The sequence below is a fragment of the Emys orbicularis genome, chromosome 13 (assembly GCF_028017835.1).
Source record: "Emys orbicularis isolate rEmyOrb1 chromosome 13, rEmyOrb1.hap1, whole genome shotgun sequence".
Taxonomy (NCBI): domain Eukaryota; kingdom Metazoa; phylum Chordata; order Testudines; family Emydidae; genus Emys; species Emys orbicularis.
Genome location: NC_088695.1, coordinates 588,163 through 600,910, shown reverse-complemented (window position 1 = coordinate 600,910; position 12,748 = coordinate 588,163). Strand labels below are relative to the sequence as shown.

General features: G+C 58.8%; 1 protein-coding gene across 3 annotated transcripts; it reads left to right on the top strand.

The window, feature by feature from the left end:
• Positions 1–482: 482 nt before the first annotated feature.
• BRD2 (bromodomain containing 2) lies at positions 483–12,748 on the top strand. 3 transcript variants are annotated; one of them, XM_065415471.1, is made up of 12 exons: positions 483–610; positions 4,461–4,761; positions 5,878–6,015; positions 6,130–6,271; positions 6,509–6,723; positions 7,099–7,470; positions 7,965–8,093; positions 8,206–8,451; positions 8,954–9,180; positions 11,036–11,346; positions 11,848–11,970; positions 12,264–12,748. In XM_065415471.1, the coding sequence occupies exons 1-12, from the start codon at positions 582–584 to the stop codon at positions 12,392–12,394; spliced, it is 2,364 nt and encodes a 787-aa protein (XP_065271543.1). In that variant the 5' UTR covers positions 483–581; the 3' UTR covers positions 12,395–12,748. The 3 variants fall into 3 exon arrangements, with proteins under 3 accessions (XP_065271543.1, XP_065271544.1, XP_065271545.1); XM_065415473.1 differs by lacking the exon at positions 483–610 and adding an exon at positions 5,293–5,389 and having other exon boundaries at positions 4,676–4,761; XM_065415472.1 differs by lacking the exon at positions 7,965–8,093.

Genomic DNA, 12,748 nt, shown 5'->3' with positions numbered 1-12,748 from the left:
GGCAGAGGAGGCGCCGGGGGACCCAGCGAGTCCTATATTGACCGGAGCCCGACAGGATTTGGAGCCCGTCTGGGGCTCCGAAGAGGGGCCCCCCACCCGGCATCCCCCCGCCCTTCAGCAGCCGCCGCCGCCATTTTCTTTGCTTCCATTCATGTAAACCCGGTGAATGGTGCTGGGGTCCCCGCCCGCCTTGCTGGTGCTGCTCGCCTGGCTGGAGACCATCGGCCCCGCTGCGGTGCATGGGCCCGGCCCCCGGCTGCTGGTAGCCTGAGCCCCTGCGGCTGGTTCTAGCCCGCTGGCGGGGAGGGGAGGGGGTGCCAGGCTTGTCCCCCTCCCCTAGCGCCTTCCTCCCCCCCCCTCCTCCTGGTGTGTTGGGGGGGAGCCGCCGCCCGCCCGCCTGTCCTCCGTCGGTGATGCTCGGCAGCGGGCAGCCCTGCACCCCGCGGCGCGGGCACAGCATGTGTCACTAGCGCCTCCCCCCGCATCCTGGCAAAGTGGGGGGGTCATCCGAGGCCCCAGCATCTGGAGGAGGAGGAGGTGGACTCTTGGGGGAGAGACCCTGGAAAGCCGCCGCTGCAGGCATGTTGCAGAATGTGAATCCCCACAACAAGTAGGTACCCGGCTCGCTCCTGGGGGGCGGGGCGGGGCGGGTCTCGCCCCGGTTTGCATTGGGGGGGGCGGCATTGCTGGGTTCTATGGCGGCAGTGGGTTTGTGGGGTGCCTTGGCTGCACTGCTGCGGGGGGGTACTATGCAAAGCTGTTTTACACTGGGGAGGGGGGGAATGGTGTGTCCTCTGACCCGCTGTCCTGTGTTAGAGGGCTTGGGTTTATTTACACCCTCACTTCCCATTCCTGGGGTCCATGGCGGGACGGGCCTGTGGCTGGTTTGCAGTGGGTATACCTTGCATTCAGTGGGGACGGGTTGTGTTCAGCACTCCTTTCTGAGCACTGTTGTGTGTTACATGGGGGAGCGTGTCTGTCTATGCTGTGTTAGGGTTTGCATTGATCCCGTTATATGGTTGCAGGGGCCTGGCACCCTGTGTTTCTGCAATGCACAGTTAATTGGGGCTGCTAGCGCCTACTTACAAGTGTGTACCTTGCCTGCTGATGTCACCGCATGTGGAGGTACTGTTCAGTTGTGTAGTAACTATTTGCTTTATGATGTTAATTGGGAGTGCCAGACACTGCCAATGTATTTGTGGAGTGGTTTTTTTTGAAACAATGCATTAAATGGGGGTGCTCTGCCTCTGGGGTTCCTGTATTCTGTAGGGAGTTTATGCATTTGATGGCTTGGGTTTATTTACACAGAATCCGTTTCTATCGTGCTCTTCGTATTGGGGGATGCCCTTATTTTAGCCGCTATTGGCTGTCCTGGCATGTGTTTTGGGTGCCTTTTGTGAGAAGATGCTGGGTCTGCACCTGCCACGTGTTGGTGGTATGTGCATGGGTACCCCGAGACCTGGGCTGAGGTAGGGCTGTGCTGTCACTGCAGTTGTGCCTTAGGGCAGCAGGGTCATTGGAGTGGGGTCTGGGGCTTGGGAGGGGTGAGTTTTCTGTGCAGTCATGCTTGTGGCAAAGGGAGGAGGGCTGCAGTGGCTGGTGAGTCAGGCACATGTCAGCCCTGTGTGCGTGGCCAGTTTGCCAGCTTGCCCCTGGCCTGCTCCCACCACTGTTCACTAGCCTTGCCCCTCTGGGAGAGAAGGGAGGTTGCTCCTAGTCCCTGGAGGTAGAAAGATTGGATTCATAGGTTCATGTTAAGGCAAGAAGAAGGGGTCATTAGGAACATACCTGATTTGTACACAGAGGATTCTCCTCAGTGATCCCTGCTTCCAGCCCCCTTGTTACCTCTAGTGGCTGAGAGGGGACAGAGGTGAGGTCAACCCTTTGGGATTGCTTACAACCTCAGCCTGTCTCCAGACTCCCCAAGGGGACCGCCTGGGCTGGGCCTGACACTGAACCCAACCCAAACAGAAGCAATACGCTTCTCAGGTGTGGACTAGATCTGCTAAGTGGCTTTTCAACTCCGCTCCAGTGACCCCCTCCTCCACTGCTGAGCAAAGGATGGGAGCAGCTGGCTCCCAGCTCTCTCCAGGCAGAGGGTGTGGGCCAGGGTCCTGTGTTGGCGACACTGCTCTGTGGGGTGGTGCAGCACTGGAAGAGATGGACCCCTCTGCCACTCGTGTCCCCTGGGTGGGAAAGGGGGAGTGACCCCCGCCCTGTCCTCCTGGGAATTACGCTCCTATCCCTTTATCCTTGGCATTTGAGAGTGTCCCCAAAGCCTGGGGAATCCCCCACACAGGACCTCCTGCCCATGAGCTGAAAGGAGACAGGAGACGCCGCTGTGCTGACAGCGACATGACCCTGACATGACCCTGGCATGTCAGCTCAGGGCATTCTGACAGGGAGACCCCCCTGGCATCTGGCCCCCCAGGGAATTGTCAGAGCTAGTCCCCTGGCAAAGACCGCTTGCCCTGGAGTTGAGTAGTTGCTTAGGGAGGGGTGACGTGGTGATTTTGCTAGGAGTCTCCCAAGCGTTATGGAAACATCTCTCTGCTGTTGACAGCATGAGGCCCCTGGTGCTGCTGTGATACTGTGTGCAGGTGTCACGGCTCCTGACTCCCAGGGGCCAGCCCTCCACCTTTTATCAGCCTGTCCACAGGCCTTGTCTGGAGACACTGTGTGGGGGAGGGGGATCTCAGTATCCCAAGAGTACGCACTGACTTCTGGCTGGTTGCCAGGGACAGGATACCCAAGTTCCCCACACTGTGGAGCCAGGGTGACCCTCCCCCCCCCCCGCCCCCCCTTCCTTGTTAAGCAGGATGTAAGCTCTGAACTGGGTTTGTAACACGGGTTTGGTTCCCCTGGTTATTGCAGGGCTGTGATTAGAGGGCCCCATAGCAACCTGGTGACACAGTCCCAGCCCCTGCCAGCCTTGCTGTGTGTGCCTCTAAGGAGAGCAGTTGGGATGTCTGGCTCCTTGGAGTTTGGCCCTGGGGATACTGTTCCCCTGAGTGTATTCATTGTCCGGCTCTGGCTAGTTTGCACAGCACAGCTCTGTACAGAAGCTCCCCGACTTACGCAAGTGTTCTGTTCCCGAACGCCTTGCATAAGTTGAAGTTTGCGTAAGTCGGAAACGTATCTCTGACAATTACGTGCCAAAAAAAAAAGTTTACAGGACGTTTTCCGTAAGTCGGGGACCCGGGGAGCATCTGTATAGCACAGGTGATTTGGTTCACTGGAGATGGGGTTCTCCACAAAAATTACTAAACAATCCCAGGAGGGGTTGACCAGTAGGGAGGTCAAAGCCAAAGGCCCAAGAGCTTCATCTCTGGGGGGGGCTGTAACCTGAGCTCTGTTGCCCAGGTCTGAAGCAGAAGCCTGAGCCCTGGGCGGTGAGGCTTGGCCCAGGCAGTCTTAACGTGGGCCCTGGTGACCCATCACGTCTTTGGGGTCCTGCTGCACAGTAACTGCTGCATTAGAGGGAAATGGTGAAATGTACCAGCCTGGGGTACACAGGAAGTCAGACTGAATGAATCTATAGCTCCAGCAATCTAGCATGGAAGAGCTGCAGGAGACCTCCATATGGTGTGACTTCTGCTTGTCCTACCTGTGCCTCATGGGCGTGTAATACTACCTAAGTGGAGTCCCCATCTCCTGTCCCTTCCACATCCTGCTGGAGTGCCCTGCCCTGTGCCATTGGGACCTTGGGCAGTGACTTCTAGGGAACAGTCCTGTCCCGAAGGCATAGAAATAGATGAGGCTTTTCACGGAGCTAATCTGCCGCCCTTTGTTTCCAGACCTAACCTGGATATGTGCCAGAACCTTGGCTCTGCAGCCCTGAATCTCTCTGGTGCCTGCGGTGTGGATTCGGAGCTAGTCCCTCACTGGTGACACACTAGTGTTGTGTGGGGTATTGGTGTTTGACAGCAAGATCTCTGGGTCTGGGCCCTTAGGAGATCTCTTGGTTCGGGCTCCCATAGAAACAGTTGGGAATGCAGCCCTAGGCTAGCGGCAACTGGCTAGAGTTCATGGCCTCTCCCTGGGCATGCGTGTGGCTGAGAATTCACCCACATCCCTGGGAAACAGATTGCCTTAGTACACTTTCCTCTCTGCCTTTCGCTTGGGTTTGGATGGATGTTTTCGGAGCTTAAAGATAAGCAGAGCAATCTTCCCAGCACTAATTGTGCCCTAGGAGTGGGTATAAATAGCACAGGTGCCTCTCAGCTTTGCTTCAGGGATGGTTTTTGGGGAGACTTTTCAGAAGAGCACCTTCCCGGACCCAAGAGTAGCTGTCGGCAGCAGGCCCAGAGTTCTTTCCCTCCACCCCAGGTGTCCTGCCCCTGTGGTGTCTGCAGGCCCTTTTGCTCTGTGTTGCTGTGTGCTGGTGGCCCAGGGCCAGATGGCATGAGCTTCTTAGTCCTAGAGTTACCCTTTTAATGGTGTCTTTGCTCCCATTTCAGGATTTTGGGGGAGGGCAGTACTGGGCTCATGGGCCTGGCGACGGAGTCGACCCCAGGCAAGCGGATCCGCAAGCCCTCACTGCTCTACGAGGGTTTCGAGAGCCCCACCATGGCGTCGGTGCCAGCCCTGCACCTGCCTCAGGTGAACCCTCCACCACCGGAGGTGTCCAACCCCAAAAAGCCAGGCAGGGTCACCAACCAGCTGCAATATCTCCACAAGGTGGTGATGAAGGCCCTGTGGAAACATCAGTTCGCCTGGCCCTTCCGCCAGCCCGTCGATGCTGTCAAGCTAGGCCTGCCGGTAATGAGCCCTGTGGGCTGGGCATGGGAGTGGCTGAGGCCCAGAGGGTGGGAGGGGTGTGTGTGTGTGTGTGTGTGTGTGTCTGGCCCCAGTTGATCCTTACTGGCTTGGGGAGTGTGTGCCGTTCCAGGGGTGTGAGGAGGATGCCTCATTCAAATATTGCTTCACCATGTGGCCTAACCTAAAGTATTCCCCCCCGCACTCCCCCCAGCCTGACAGTCCCAGGGACAGCCCTGTCCCATCCTGGGGTCTGTGCCACAAAGATGCAGCTACAGGTGCCTGGGCTGTGCCATCCCCAACTCCTCCTTCCCGACCTGTGGTGGTCTCTCAGCTGGTTCCATGCTGTCCCAGAGCTGAGGGTCTCCAGGTCCCTGTACATCCGGCCTGCTTGGCTTGTCCTGGGAGCTTCCCCAGACCAGCCGCCCCACCCTACTGCTCCCTACAAAGGTGTGGATGAGGTGAGACAGCCCCTTTACAGGTAACCCGGACACTTCCCCACCTAATCTCTTGTGCCCTGAATGCGTTTTGCAGATTCCCATCCATGAATTTGTAGAAGACATCACGTGACCCCAATATTAAACGCCAGCCCCCCGTGCACCTGTGGCGCTCAAGGATTTAAAGCCCGGAGGTAAATTCCACTTAGGTTTGCTCTTTCCTTAGCTTTAGTCTCCCAGCCCCTGTCGCACCCCGCCTGGGACTGGAGTAGTCCAGGTTGTTGGGTCACTGGGACCGCAGCCATTCATGGTCACCAGCTGTCCCAGTAGCTTAGGCTTCTCTGCTCTGGGGTGCGCAGGGGTCCCCGTCCCTGAGTTGTATGCGAGGCTGAATCCAGCGTTGACTGGAACACTGCAGGCACCCTAGGAAGTGTCCCTGAGCGGATACAACCCCTGTCCTTTGCCAGGTGACTTGAGTGTAGAAACTGGAATGAGATCTGTGTGCATGAGTGACATTACACAGCTCCTGCATCCGTGAGCTCCTCTTGGGTATTTCTGGACTGAGATGCCACCCCCCTCCCTTGATCGTGTGCCTCTGGGGCGCGGGTGTGATTGGGATCCTTGTTGTAGGGCTCACGCCTTGTGACTGACCACCTGGCCCCTTGTGCTCTTCTGCCGGCAGGATTATCACAAGATCATCAAGCAGCCCATGGACATGGGGACCATCAAGCGGCGTCTGGAGAACAACTATTACTGGGGGGCGGCGGAGTGCATGCAGGACTTCAACACCATGTTCACCAACTGTTACATCTACAACAAGGTGAGAGCCAGCCCTCCCTGCAGTGCTCTCCTCCTTGGGCTTTCCCTGGAGCCGGCGTGAGCCCCAGCCCCTTCCCTGCACCCTCTAATCCCTCGCCTCTGCCTTGGCCTACAGCCCACGGATGACATTGTGCTGATGGCCCAGACCCTGGAGAAGATTTTCCTGCAGAAAGTGGCTCAGATGCCTGCAGAGGAGCAGGAGATTGTCATCACCGTGGCCAAGAACAGCCACAAGAAGGGGGCTTCCCGGGCGGCAGGTACGTGCGCTCTGTGACGGGGAGACTAGTCGGAGTTTGCTCCGGAGGGGTGGGGGCAAGCAGGTCCCAGACATGGAGGAATATGAGTCCCCCTGGAAGGGTGGGCTGGGGGGATGGGTGGGCTGGGAGCCAGGACTCCTGGGTTCCGTCGTCAGCTGTGACATTGGGCCAGTCCTTGTGTGGTGGTGACTATATTCCCAGGTGCTGGTGCTAACTGGTGCTTGCGTATTCCCCCAGCTCTCCTGGCAGGCGCAGTCACTGCAGCTCACCAAGTACCCGCAGTCTCCTCGGTCTCGCACGCCTCGCTCTACACCCCAAGCGCTGAGATCCCCACCACTGTGCTCAGTATCCCCCACCCCTCGGTGATCTCGGCACCGCTTCTCAAATCACTGCACTCCGCCGCCTGCCAGCCAGTGCTGGCTGTGCCCGCTCCCACGCAGCCCGTGGCCAAGGTAGGCACCCACCTGTCTGGCGTGGGGCTGGGGGTGGTCGAGTGAGCAGCTGGTGAGACTGGCAGGGGGGTTGGTGGATCAGGCCTGTGGGGCAGGGGGGTTTGGCTGGGTTGAGCCGTCTGCAGTCTGTCCTGCTGTGGAGGGGGTGGCGTTTGCAGACCTGGAGGAAGGGGCTGCGGTTGGCCATGTTGGGGTCAGAAAATACTTGGCTGTCGGGGTGCTGTTTGCATTTGGGCCGCAGGGCGCTGGGGTTTCTGCAATTGTCCCATGTGGGACAGGTGCTGGGTGGTTTGGGGTTTCAGTTGGTTCTGTATGGGCATAAAATTGGGGGGGTTGCTCAGCGCACTGCTCAGGTTCTCTGTCCCTGCCCCACAGAAGAAGGGTGTGAAGCGAAAAGCGGACACCACCACTCCCACCACCACAGCCATCATCGCCACTAGCGGGGAGTCGTCCCCGTTGGCCATCCTTCTGGAGCCCAAAGCGGCCAAGATCCCCACCCGGCGGGAGAGTGGGCGCCCCATCAAGCCCCCCAAGAAGGACCTGCCCGACTCGCAGCAGCACCAGACCTCCAAGAAGGGCAAGCTGTCCGAGCAGCTCAAGTATTGCAATGGCATCCTCAAGGACCTGGTGTCCAAGAAGCACGCTGCCTACGCCTGGCCGTTCTACAAGCCCGTCGACGCCTCGGCCCTGGGGCTGCACGACTACCACGAGATCATCAAGTGCCCCATGGACCTCAGCACCATCAAGGTACGGCTGGGGGCTCTGCAGGGAGGGAGGGAAAGGGGTGCTGGGGTACCTCCGGGTGTGTCCTGGAGTCTTCCTCTGGGGACTGGGCATCAATGAAGTGCAGCCCGTGACCTGGCCCTGGGAAGGGGGCATCCCAGAAACCTCCGTGCCGTACAGGTATAAGCTGAGGCCTTCCTCGTGCAGGTCTGCAGGAGACAGGTCCCCCACTGGGGAGCCTCCGGGATCGCCCCGCATCTCCGCCCTGTGGAAGGCAGCGTCACTGGCTCACAGGTGTTCTGTGGCAGCCTGAGACCCTGTCCCTCCTCGGGGGCGGTGGGGGCTGTCCTGCCCCCAGCAGTGCCTAGAAGGCTCTGGCCAGTGGTAACTGCCTGATGAGCTGGTCTGAGCCCCCTTGCTGCAGCCCAGTCCGGGGAGAACCTTGGGGGTGGGGGGTCTGTGCCCCTTCCCTGGTGCAGCCACCCCCGCTCACCCTGTGTTCTCTGCCCGTGGTGCAGCGGAAGATGGAGAACCGGGATTACCACGACGCGCAGGAATTTGCTGCCGACGTCCGGTTAATGTTCTCCAACTGCTACAAGTACAACCCGCCCGACCACGACGTCGTGGCCATGGCTCGCAAGCTGCAGGTGAGTGGGGCAGTGGGGCCAGGTGGCACTTCCCCTCCCCTGCCCCAGGACTCAGTACGCCTTTGTGTCCCCACTGCACCCGCTAACCCTGGCCTCCCTCATCCTCCCGCAGGACGTGTTCGAGTTCAGCTACGCCAAGATGCCGGACGAGCCCCTGGACACCAACCCGCCGTCGGCCGGGCTGTCTGGAGCCCTCTCGAAATCCTCCTCCGAGGAGTCGTCCAGCGACGACGAGGATGAGGACGAGGATGAGGATGAGGACGACGAGGAGAGCAGCAGCGAGAGTTCGTCGGAGAGCGAGGAGAGCTCCGACTCGGAGGAGGAGCGCGCCAACCGGCTGGCGGAGCTGCAGGAGCAGGTGAGGCCATCGACCCTGACCATAGGGGTGTGGACCATAGGGGTGCGTCTTCACTTGGGGGGCCAGTGCTTGGCTGGGTCCCTCCACTCAGCACTTGGCTTCTCCGTGGGGTGCTGTCTCCCTGCCTCTGGGACTGCCTCTTGTCCCACAGTTAGCAGTTAGATCCCTCTGCCCCTAGTTGTGTCTTCCTTGCTGTCTCTCGTTTCCATCTCCCTCCTGGCCCCAGGCAGGGCGCTAGCTTCCCTGGTTCCCTGGCTGTGTCCTGGCCCCCTTGCACGGGGGCCCTGTCTCTGGGTTAGCGCTGAGCTCCCTTCCTCTGCTCCCTGTCATCCCTCTCCAGCTGCAGCTGGTGAGAATTCATGTATCTCTGGGTCCCCCCTCACTGGTGTCTCTCCCCCCCAGCTGTGGGCAGTGCATGAGCAGCTGGCCGCCCTGTCGCAGGGTTCGGCTTAGCAGCCCCCTTGTGTCTCTGGGTCCCCCCTCACTGGTGTCTCCCCCCCAGCTGCGGGCAGTGCATGAGCAGCTGGCCGCCCTGTCGCAGGGCCCGGTCTCCAAGCCCAAAAAGAAGCGGGAAAGGAAGGAGAAGAAAAAGAAGAAGAAATCGGAGAAGCACAAGGGCCGGGGAGGCGATGAGGAGGCGCGGGCATGCCAGGCCCAGCTGAAGAAGGCCAAAAAGGCAGGGGGCAGCAGTGGAGGGACCAGCGGGAGCAGCAGCAGCAGCATCACCAAGTGAGCAGGGTGGGGCCCTGGGGGTGGTGGGGATACGTGGAGGTGACAGGGCAGCCCATGTTCCACCCAGCAGGGCAGCGGCGAGGGCAGCTGCGTGATGACTCTCTTTCCCCGGCGGATCGACCGTGGCGATGACCTTGTGTGGATAAGCCAAAGCATGTCTGACGGCTGCCTGCCCCGACTCCCCGAGATGCCCTTGGCTGGGTGGGGGTACAGGTCCTCACTGGGCTTAGCTGCTCCTGGGACAGCATGGGTCTGACATCCAGTGGGCAGCTCCTGGGGTCCCTGCACTATGGCTGCAGGGGCTTCCAGGGTCCCCAGGGGCACCTCAGTGTGTGAGCACCTCTCCCCTTCCACGTGAATCCCCGTCTCAGCAGCTTCAGCTTCCTGATGGGTGTGTCTGACAGGGTGTGAGCAAGGGGTCTTGCTCACCTCTCCGCTTCCACCTGCCTCCCAGCCCCACATGAGTTCCACAGCAGATCCCTTGGGTGGTGGGTTGGCTCCTGTGATACCCACAGGAGGTGGATTTGTGGCCATCACGGTGGATTGATTTCAATCAAGAAGCAGAAAATCTGGATTGAAATCCTGTTTTGCCATTGTATTTAGTTCTTTTCCTACAAAGGGTCATTCTTGTTAGTTGAGAATACTGTGTGCAGATGTGGTCACCCCATCTCAAACAAGATATATTGGAATTGGAATAGGTTCAGAAAAGGGCAACAGAAATGATGAGGGGTATGGAACAGCTGCCATATGAGGTGAGAGTAAGAAGACTGGGACTTTTCAGCTTGGAAAAGAGACGGCTAAGGGGGGATATGATTGAGGTCTATAAAATCATGACTGGTGTGAAGAAAGTAAATAAGGAAGTGTTATTTACTCCTTCACATAACACAAGAACTAGGGGTCACTGAATGAAATGAATAGGCAGCTGATTTAAAACAAATAAAAGGAAGTTTGTTTGTTTTTTTTCCCCCCACACAACACACAGTCAACCTGTGGAACTCCTTGTCAGAGGATGTTGTGAAGGCCAAGACTGTAAATGGGTTAAAAAAAGAACTAGATAAGTTCATGGAGGATAGGTCTATCCATGGCTATTAGCCAGGATCGGCAGGGATGGTGTCTCTAGCCTCTGTTTGCCAGAAGCTGGGAATGGGCAACGGGATGGATCACTTGATGATTCCCTGGTCTGTTCGTTCCCTCTGGGGCACCTGGCGTTGGCCACTGTCGGTAGACAGGATACTGGGCTAGATGGACCTTTGGTCTGACCCAGTGTGGCCGTTCTTATGTTGTTATGTAACTGAATATAAGCTTTATGTCAAACTTGGTGATACTTTTTGCTGTTCAGGAGGATATAGTAGATCTCTACATTTTTATTTAAGCCATTATATTGCGTGTTTTATTGTGCAAAGAAATTGGGAATGATGCATTCATTTACTAGATTTGTTGTGATCTATTTTGATGGAAAGTGGAATGCAATTTAAAAAGGCACAAAACATTTTTAGACTGATTTTTAATTCAGTAAAATGACCTCAAATGTCCTGGAAATGTAAAAGAAAAGAAGCTTATCAAAAACTTTGTGTTTACAACTGATTTGGTGAACAAGTTAGTGATCTGAAGTGATTGTTTCTGGTCACCATGTCCTTCAAGCCTTCGGAACCAGTAGATCTGATTCTCTCACACCCAAGTTCTCCTCAGAGATTGGAAAAGGATAAACAAGCTTTGTCCTGCTTTTTCAGTTCCCGGTTAGGTTCTTTTTGATTTCCACTCTGGCCGTGTGGGTGGCAGGGCTGGCTCTGTGGCGCACAGTGGCCCAGAAGAGGGGTATCTGGCCATGCATGACGTTCTCCCCCCCCGACAGGAATTCCAGTAAGGTGTCGAAGGCGGCGCTGCCGGCACCCCCCATGCTCTACGACTCGGAAGAGGAGGAGGAGAGCAAGCCCATGACCTACGACGAGAAGCGCCAGCTCAGCCTGGACATCAACAAGCTGCCGGGGGAGAAGCTGGGGCGGGTGGTGCACATCATCCAGTCGCGGGAGCCCTCGCTGCGCGACTCCAACCCCGAGGAGATCGAGATAGACTTCGAGACACTCAAGCCCTCCACCCTGCGGGAGCTGGAGCGCTACGTGCTGTCCTGCCTGCGCAAGAAGCCGCGCAAGCCCTACAGCGAGAGTGAGTGGGGGGATGGTCCCGGGCTGGGCTCTCCCCTAGGATGTGGTCGAGGAAGTGCCCCAAGACCTACTGCAGAGAAGCGCTAGGTCGTGGGATAGCCAAGGGGGGCTGGGAGCCTTACAGCGAGGGTGGAGGGGGATGAAGTTAGTAGGGTGGGGAATCAGGGAGCTCAGGGGATTGGGTGCCTCCCAGTGAGAGCGTGCAGGGATGCCTGGGAGCCTTGCAGTGAGTGAGTCAGTCAGTGGGGAAGGGAAGATCTCAGCAGTGTCCCCCTGTCCTGCCTGTACACCACCCCGTATGCCTTACAAGGGATGGGGGGACATTGGGGGAGCCTTAGGGAGCAGTACGCTCTGTCCCCTACGCACACTGTACAGGGATGGGGTGGGGCTGAAGTGCAGGGGTGGCCTTGTCTGCTCCCCAGGCGGGGTGGGAGTAGGGGGGGCTCAGGGATGCAGCCAGCCGCGGGGAGCCGTCTGAGCACGTCTGTCCCGCCCGCTGCAGCCATGAAGAAGCCGGTGGGGAAGACGAAGGAGGAGCTGGCGCTGGAGAAGAAACGGGAGCTGGAGAAGCGGCTGCAGGACGTGAGCGGCCAGCTCAACTCCACCAAGAAGCCCCCCAAGAAGGGTGAGTACTGGGCAGGGGGCAGGAGGGGGAGCGAGGCGTTGGCGTCCATGAGGCAGGGCTTCGTAGCAGGGTGAGGGGGAATGATTCCAGCCCTGGGCTCTCCCCAGCCCTGCCGGTGCCCCTCAGTCCCGAACCACAGCCCCCTGCCAGCCCAGCCGCAGGCACCCCGCATCCTCAGCTCTGCCTGTGCCCCTCACTCCCGACCCGCAGCCCCTGCTAGCCCAGCCTGGCTCCCAGCGCAGGATAAAGAGGGCATGTTCTGTTTGCTGACCGGCTCCCTCGTTCCCCTGCAGCCAACGAGAAGCCGGAGTCTGCCCAGCAGGTGCCCGTGTCGCGGCTCAGCGCCAGCAGCTCCAGCTCCGACTCCAGCAGCTCCAGCTCCAGCTCCTCGTCCTCGGACACCAGTGACTCGGATTCCGGCTAGAGCGGTGGCGGCGAAGGCAGTGGGCGGGCGGCATCGCGGCCGGGTGGAAGCGTGGGCAGGTTCAGAAGAGGCTCTGCGGGACCGGACCCCATGTGAACCGGACTGAGCGGCTCCACCCGGCGGGCAGCACCCCCAAGGCGAGGGAGGGTGCCAGTGACTGCCCCCTCACGGACATGGGCACTGCCCCAGTGTTTACAGTTCGGAGCCCCTGGGGGCTGTTGGCGCAGAGGCCCCTGCCGGGCACAGCCTGTGCAGGCCCCGGCGCGACCCCAGCCAGGTTTTACCGTTTGGTTTGGTTTGGTTCTGACGCATGGGAGCTTTTCCCAGGGCAGCGTTTGGGTTTTAAAGGGTTTG

What these genes read in the sequence shown, in the direction of transcription:
- BRD2 (XM_065415471.1), top strand. Translation starts at nt 582, where the DNA reads ATGTTGCAGAATGTGAATCCCCACAACAA. An exon ending in AATGTGAATCCCCACAACAA is followed by an intron (nt 611 to 4,460) that starts GTAGGTACCCGG and finishes CTCCCATTTCAG; the next exon opens with GATTTTGGGGGAGGGCAGTA. An exon ending in TGGACCTCAGCACCATCAAG is followed by an intron (nt 7,471 to 7,964) that starts GTACGGCTGGGG and finishes CCCGTGGTGCAG; the next exon opens with CGGAAGATGGAGAACCGGGA.